Raw genomic sequence first — 8,001 nt, forward strand, 5'->3', positions numbered from 1 at the left:
TTTTCACCAAGTATGATGTTAGCTCTGGGCTTGTCTTATATGACCTTTACAGTATTGAGGTATGTTCTCTCTATACCCACTTTTTGAGAGTTTTTTTTAAAATCATAAATGGATGTTGAATTTTGTCAAGTGCTTTTTCTGCCTTTCTTGAGAGGATCATATGATTTCTAACCCTTCATTTTGTTAATGCAGTGCATTACAGTGTTGATTTGCAGATGTTGAACAATCTTTGCATTCCCTAGAATAATTCCCACTGAATCATGGTGTAATGATCTTTTTAATGTATTGTTCAATTCAATTTGCTAATATTTTGTTGAGAATTTTTGCATCTACATTCATCGGGAACACTGACCTGTAACTTTTTTTTTTCTTATAGTATGTCCTTGACTGGTTTTGGTATCAGTGTAATGTCGGCTTCATAGGATGAGTTCGCAAGTTCCCCTCTCGTCTATTTTTTGGAAGAGTTTGAAAAGGATTGGTGTTAATTCTTTTTCAAATGTTTGGTAAAATTCACCAGTGAAGACATCTGGTCCTGAACTGTTATTTGTTAGAAGGTTTTTGATTACTGATTCTATTTCCTTACTAGTAATTTGTCTATTCAGATTTTCTATTTCTTCATGATTCAGTCTTTGTAGGTTGAATGTTTCTAGGAGTTTAGTCTTTTTCTTCATAAGTTGTCCAATTTTTTGGCTTGTAATTACTCATAGTAGTCTCTCATGATTTTTTTTTTTGTATTTCTGTGGTATCAGAATATCTGATAATATCTAATAATATCTCTTTCATTTCTGATTTTATTTATTTGAGTCCTCTGTCTTTTTTTTCTTGGTGAGTCTAGCTAAAGGTTTGTCTACTTTGTTTATCTGTTCAAAAAACAAAAAAAGTTCTTAGTTTCATTGACCTTTTCTATTGTCTTTTAGTTTCTATTTCTTTTATTTCTGCTTTAATCCTTGTTATTTTCTTCTTTCTACTAACTTTGGGCTTAGGTTATTCTTCTTTTTATGGTTCCATGAAGTTAAAGTTAGGTTGTTTATTTGAGATCCTTTTTGCTTCTTTATGTATGCATTTATTGCTATGAGCTTTCCTCTTTGAATTGATTTATTTTCTTATCGTTGAGTTTAAGGCATTCTTTGTATATTTTGACTAATAGTCTTTTACTAAATACATCTTTTGCAAATATTTTTTCCTAGTCTGATTTGTTTCCTGATTCACTTGATGGCTAGCATATATTTTAATCCTATATCTATATTTTTTGTTTTTATCCTTTTAAGATATTATTAATGATTTAGTTAGCCATTATTCATTTAAATTTATATATGTGCAAGTATATATATGTATACATATATATGTATGTATATATATGCACCGCTCTCTTTGTTCTTTTTCCCCTTGCTCCTCAGAACTTTCACCTTCGGATCACTATCCTTCTGTTTAAAGTACATTATTTAGGGATCCCTGGGTGGCGCAGCGGTTTGGCGCCTGTCTTTGGCCCAGGGCGCGATCCTGGAGACCCGGGATTGAATCCCACGTCGGGCTCCCGGTGCATGGAGCCTGCTTCTCCCTCTGCCTGTGTCTCTGCCTCTCTCTCTCTCTCTGTGACTATCATAAATAAATAAAAATTAAAAAAAAAAATTTAAAGTACATTATTTAGGATTTCCTTTAGAGAGGGTATACTGGTGGCAAACTCACTCAGGTTTTTTGTTTGTTTGTTTAAGGAAAGTTGTGTTTAATTTGCTATCATATATGAAATTCATATAGAACAGAATTGTCATTATAAACTGGAAAGGATGGATTATTAAATAACAGATTTTGGGATAATAACTTTAATCTAAAAAATTTAATCCGTACTTCAAACTATACACAAAAATAAAATCCTAAGAGATTAAAAAACTGAATTGGAAAAAAACCAAGTCTTTAAAATTATCACGAGAGAGTGTGGGAAATACCTTTATTTTCTTGCCTAGGAAAGACTTCTAAAAGTGACACAAAAAGTAAAAACATAAAAGATTGTGAAATTTCAGCATAGGAGAGTTACACAGGTCTGTACAATTAAACAGGCTAAAAAACAAGTGAAAAAAAAAAGTGAAAAAAAAATCAAAAAAAAAAAATAAAAAACAAGTGATACACTGGAAGAATATATTTATAAATATAAAACAAATAAAGGATTAATATCTTGAATATATAAAAAATCCCAAATGAATAAGGAAGAGTGTAATAGGTGGTGGGCATTAAGGAGGCACTTGATGTAATGAGCACTTGGGGTTATATGCAGCTGATGAATCCCTAATTTCCACCTCTGAAACTAATTTTAAAAACAGGGCAGACCCGGTAGCTTAGCGGTTTAGCATTGCCTTCAGCCCAGGGTGTGATCCTGGAGACCCAGGATCGAGTCCCATGTCGGGCTTCCTGCATGGAGCCTGCTTCTCCCTCTGCCTATCTCTGTCTCTCTGTCTCTCTCTGTATGTAATAAATAGATAAAAAATCTTAAAAAAAAAACACAAAAAACAAAACCAAACCCAGACCAAACCAAAACAAAACAAAAAAGAACTCCTCTGTCTTCTCTGCACAATGATTTCTATTAAAACTCTATGTTCGAACTTCCCAAATTGGCTGTTGATAGTGAAAGGTTGCTTAGGAAATGAAGACTGCATTTTCTCCATTTCTGTGGAGAAAATGTAATTCTTATATTTGTTTAGTAACGGGCTAAAAAGAGTTGGCTTTGAAACTCTAGACTGACAGCTAACTGCTTTAATCTCAGTTGTACTTGTTTTCCCCACTGAAAAGGTTAGACTTATTAGATTTAATGAGTGACAAGTTGAGAGACATAAGATCTGCAGTGTATGAAAATATATCTGAAATTATTTTTGAAGTATTATTCCAATTACATATGAAAAATTCCATAATCTTACCAGTAATTGGGAAATTGCATTAAAAATGAGATACTATTGGCAAACAATGTAAAGTTTGGTGATACTGTGTGGTGAAAGACTTCTAGAGGCTGTTTAAATTGTTACAACCACTCTAGAGAACAATTTGACTCCATCTTATAAAACTGTAAATGTACAGGATCATACCACCCATATATACAGTTCCCAGGTGTATTTCCTATAGGAACACTTCCTCAGGTGCATAAGATGACAAGCGTGAGGATGTTTACTGGAGTATGTAATGTTAAAAGCTGTGAATACAAATATCCATTAATAAATTAATGAATAAGATATGGCATATTCATATGATGGAAACTGAAATTGTTAGGAGAAATGAACCATATAGATGCAGTTGACCCTTGAACAGTGAGAAGATTAGGGGTGCCAACCCCCACACAGTCAAAAATCTGTGTATAACTTTGATTCCCTCCAAACTTAACTACTAATAGCCTACTGTTGACTGGAAGCCTCAGTGATAACATAAACAGTCAATTTAATAATATTTTGTATGTTATATGTATTATATGCTGTATTGTATAAATGAAGTAAAATATAGTAATAAAGTAAGCCAATGAAAAGGAAATGTTATCACAAAAATCATAAGGAGAGAAAATACTATACTATAGTTATCAGAAAAAAATTCACATATAAGTGGACCTCTGCAGTTCAAACCCATGTTGTTCAAGGGTCACCTGTGTTTATAGAGAATGATTTGTAAACAAAGTGGGGGGAAAAAGTAAACTGAAGAACATGATGCTATTATGTAAATTTAATTGTCTATAAACATAAGCATTGATAATTTATATTCATACATGTATACATGTAGCATTTATATATTGACTAGAATGATACCCCAAATCTTCTGGTCTGGCAATGAGGAGTGAGGATAGGAAATGGAGATCAGATTACATTATCTATAATAATTTATTTTCTTTGGAGGAAAAAAGACATTAAATAAAGAAGAGCTCAGAAATAAGAGCTGCCAATTCTGGGTGGTGGGCCTATAAGTATGAAAAAATGCTTAATAATATATTAGACTAAATGTCTATGTTGTGAAGCTTAGTGCCTTCTAGTGAGTAGCCGTTCTTCTCACCCTGAGGAGAAACCAAGGTAAAGCCCAGACTACCGTGGAATTCAGAAATACCCATTTGAGGAGAAGGTTATTTGCAAATTACATATCTGATAAAGGGTTAGTATTCAAAATATACAAAAAACTTATAAAATTCAATAACCCAAAAACAAATAATCCGATTAAAAATGGATAGAAGACACCAATAGACATTTTTTCCAAAGAATACATACAGATAGCTAACAGACACATGAAAAGAAACTCAACATCACTTACCAGGGAAATGCAAGTCAAAACCACAATGAGCTATCACCTTAACGCTTGTCAGAATGGCTACAATCAACACAAGAAACAACAAGTGTTGACAAGGATGTGGAGAAAAAAACCCTCTTACACTGTTGGTGGGAGTACAAACTGGTGCAGCCACTTGGGAAATAGCATGGCAGTTCCTCAAAAAGTTAAAAATAGAACTACCCTATGATCTGGCAATCACATTGCTAGGTATTTACCCAAAGAATACAAAAATTCAAAGGGATATGGGCACCCTGATGTTTATAGCAGTATTACCTATAGTAGCCAAATTATGGAAACAGCCCATCTGTCCATCAACTGATGAATGGATAAAGGATGTGGTGTATATGTACAATGAAATATTATTCAGCCATCAAAAGACTGAAGTCTTGCCATTTGCAGTGACATGGATGGAGCTGAAGAACATGCTAAGTGAAATAAGTCAGAGAAAGACAAATACCACATGATTTCATTCATATGTGGAATTTAAGAAACAAAACAAAAGAGCAAAGGGAAAAAAGAGAGGCAAACAAAGAAACACTCTTAACTATAGCCAATAAGCTGATGGTTACTAGAGGAGAGATGGGTGGAGGGATGGGTTGACTGGTGATGGGGATTAAGGAGGGCACTTGTAAACACCAGGTGATGTATGGAAGTGCTGAATCATAATATTGTATGCCTTAAACCAATATTATGCTATATGTTAACTAACTGTAATTTAAATAAAAACTTGAAAAGAAAGATCTACCCATTTGATTGTTAAACTATAGAACATGCCATTGTACGGTCTGCTTCTGTAATGAAACAATGTCATAACTTCTCCTTTCCTCTTTTTATTAAATATTATTTTCACTGTTTTTTTACATTCTAATTTTAGAAATATTTTCCAAAAACCTAATGCATTACATTTGTGTGCCATTTATTCATTTATTTATTAAGTACACATTTATCTTGGTTGACCAGGTTCAGGGAAAGGATTTTGGAAAGCAGAAAGAAAGAGAAAAAATTGGTGATCAGCCTTTATCCAAATATTCAAGACCTATATGAAGAAAATTATAATTTCTTTACTGCTAGTCAGTAATTTAATTTAATCTTTAATTATAATTAAAGATCAGAATAAATGGAGATGGCTATTATGATAAACAGGATCAATATATGATGTTGTAGTGGGCAGTGTGACGCGCCACCCAGATTCCTCTTCAATGAGAATTGTTTCCATAAGTGCTAGGAATGCTATGGACAGACAGACAGCTTTCAGTTGTCATCCCTTTGGAAAGTGTCTCAGCTGAAGAAAGTGGCCTTGCCTTGGGCTATGATTCTTCCCTGGTTCCTCACACCCAATGGCTGACTGATCAGGGAATTGGGCTATTTTAGCCTTTCCTGAGACAACTGTGACCATTCTAACTCCAGAACTTCCGAAGAGTTTGTTGACGCTGCCTCTGGATCTGCAGCACTTCAAGGTAGCTCTCTCTTTCTGCTTTTATTTGGCCTCTTTTTCACAAAGCTCTTCTTAATAAATATTGTGCATGCTAAAAAAAAAAAAAGAAAAAAGATTGGTGATCAGAAACACCGCCAAGGACATTGAGGAATTCATACAGGCAAATCATAATTACAAAGGGAAGGAAAAACAATGTGAAATGGAGAGGAAGGACAGGTGCATTGGGAGGTGATAAAAAAAAGGCGATATGGGGCAGTCCGGGTGGCTCAGCGGTTTAACACAGCCTTCAGCCCAGGGCGTGATCCTGGAGATCCAGAATCGAGTCCCGCATTGGGCTCCCTGCATGGAGCCTGCTTCTCCCTCTGCCTGTGTCTCTGCCTCTCTCTCTCTCTGTGTCTCTCATGAATAAATACATTAAAAATGACATGAATTTGAAGCAAGTGTAGGGGTGAAATAAGAATAGGGTTGGCTGAAGATGGTAGAGGTGGAAGAAACAGTTCGTGCAGCCAACACAGGCAAGGGATCTAAAAATTCATCCTTGGCTATATGGGATCTACTCTCCGTGCTAAACTAAAGGCCCTTACCAGAAGGAATCTATCAATCATCCATCTATCTATCTATCTATCTATCTATCTATCTATCTATCATCAATCATCTATCTATCCATCCATCCATCCTTGCCTGCTACCAGTCAAGGCATTTTAGCTAAAGAAACAAAACAAAAACTAACAAAAACAAAAACCGTAGCTGCCCACTGTCTACCACGAAGGTGCTTCATGTTTGAGGGGCGGGATGTGCTCACAGCGCGTCGCGGAGGATCACTAGTGCCTGAAGCCCGCTGCTGAGGGACTGCGGGAGCCCTTCATTCCGGGAACAGGCGTCTCCGGGCCTTGGGGGAGGGTCCTGGAGGGCGCTGGGGGCGCACGTGGGGACCTGGACTCGGAGAGGGCGGCAGAGGGCGGAGTGGCGAGCCGGGGAAGGGCTCCAGGAGGTGGGGGTCCAGGTCGAAGTAGCGGAGAGGAGAGAGCCTCCTTGGGCCGGGGCCGGGGGCCACCCTCCCAGCGCAGGCCCGCAGCTCAGGCGCCCAGCCGGCCGTGGGGCCCGCCCGCGGCGGCGGGAGCTCGGGGTCGGCGTCCTCCGCACAGGCCTCCTCCTGGGCGGCCACGTCTGGGACAGACGCGCAGAAGGCCTCGTGCTGGACGGCGGCTGGGTGCCCGGGCGCGCTCGGGACGGCGCCCTGCTCCGGGCCGGCAGGCGGGTGGCCCTGGCCCCCCGCGCGCAGGAGGGCCTCGGGGACCAGCAGCAGGGTGAGGCCCCCGAGGGACACCTGCAGGACCGACGTGGGCTCGGGCTCGAGCACCAGGTCGACGTCGTCCAGGAGCAGCTGCAGGGCGGAGCCGGCGGCCAGGACCACCACGGAGGCGAGCGCGCCGGCGGCGGCGGCCGGGGGCCCCTCCATGCCTTGCGGGCCCTCGGGCTCCGGGCTGCGGCGGCGCTTGGCCGGGCCGGGTCCTCCGCGCGGCGGTCCCCAGCAGGGCTCGGGCTGGGCGCTGGGGCTGCGGGGCCGGCTGCCCATCACCGGGCCGGCGCTGCGGGCGGCGCTCCCGGGGCCTGGGTCCCGCACGCGGGGCCAGGTCTGGACGGCAGGGGAGGCGGCGGGGGGCGCGGGGCGCCGCGGCCCGAGTGCCCGGGACTCCGGGGGCGCCTCCCGGGAGGCCCGCGGGGCGGGGGCTGGTGGCGCAAGCGGGGGTGCAGGGCCCGGCGTCGGGCGGCGTTGGAACCGCAGGTCCTTCGCACCGACGGAGCGGAGCCAATGGTATTTCAGAGGCCGCGGCGGAACCAGAGTCGCAAAATGTCACGCGAGGCCCCGCCCCTTCCTAGGCCCCGCCCCTTCCGAGGCCCCGCCCCTTCCGAGGCCCCGCCCATTCCGAGGCCCCGCCCCGCGCTCTCAGTGACCGCTGAGGCGAGGGGAAGACGTCCGTGGACCTCTAGGAGGCAGAAAACTTGTGGAACCCAACTTTAGAAAAAAAAAAAAAAAAGATGTACCAATAATAGAGCTTCAAACTTTGTTCATCTTTAGGACTACTGTTTTCCTGTGATTTCATCCATTTAGAGAAAAGACCACTCCATTAGATCGCCCCCAGGCCTCCCCCATCTTCCCCCATAAAATGGACTTACCCAAATGCTCCATAAAATTTCTTTAGAGCTTGGTCTATCATTTCAGGAGTAAATGGAAAATACTGATTTCTCTTTAGGAACACTTCTGTTTCAGTGCCAAA

At 41.3% G+C, this 8,001-nt stretch overlaps 1 protein-coding gene across 1 annotated transcript; it reads right to left on the minus strand.

The window, feature by feature from the left end:
• Positions 1-6,584: 6,584 nt before the first annotated feature.
• On the minus strand, positions 6,585-7,298 carry LOC112935004 (proline-rich protein 23A-like). The gene has a single exon (XM_026018583.2). The coding sequence runs from the start codon at positions 7,296-7,298 to the stop codon at positions 6,585-6,587; it is 714 nt and encodes a 237-aa protein (XP_025874368.2).
• Positions 7,299-8,001: the final 703 nt, after the last annotated feature.

The sequence above is a fragment of the Vulpes vulpes genome, chromosome 11 (genome assembly GCF_048418805.1).
Source record: "Vulpes vulpes isolate BD-2025 chromosome 11, VulVul3, whole genome shotgun sequence".
In the NCBI taxonomy this organism is placed as follows: Eukaryota; Metazoa; Chordata; class Mammalia; order Carnivora; family Canidae; genus Vulpes; species Vulpes vulpes.

Excerpts from the sequence above, each read along its gene's own strand:
- LOC112935004 (XM_026018583.2), bottom strand. The coding sequence starts at position 7,298 with ATGGGCAGCCGGCCCCGCAGCCCCAGCGCCCAGCCCGAGCCCTGCTGG.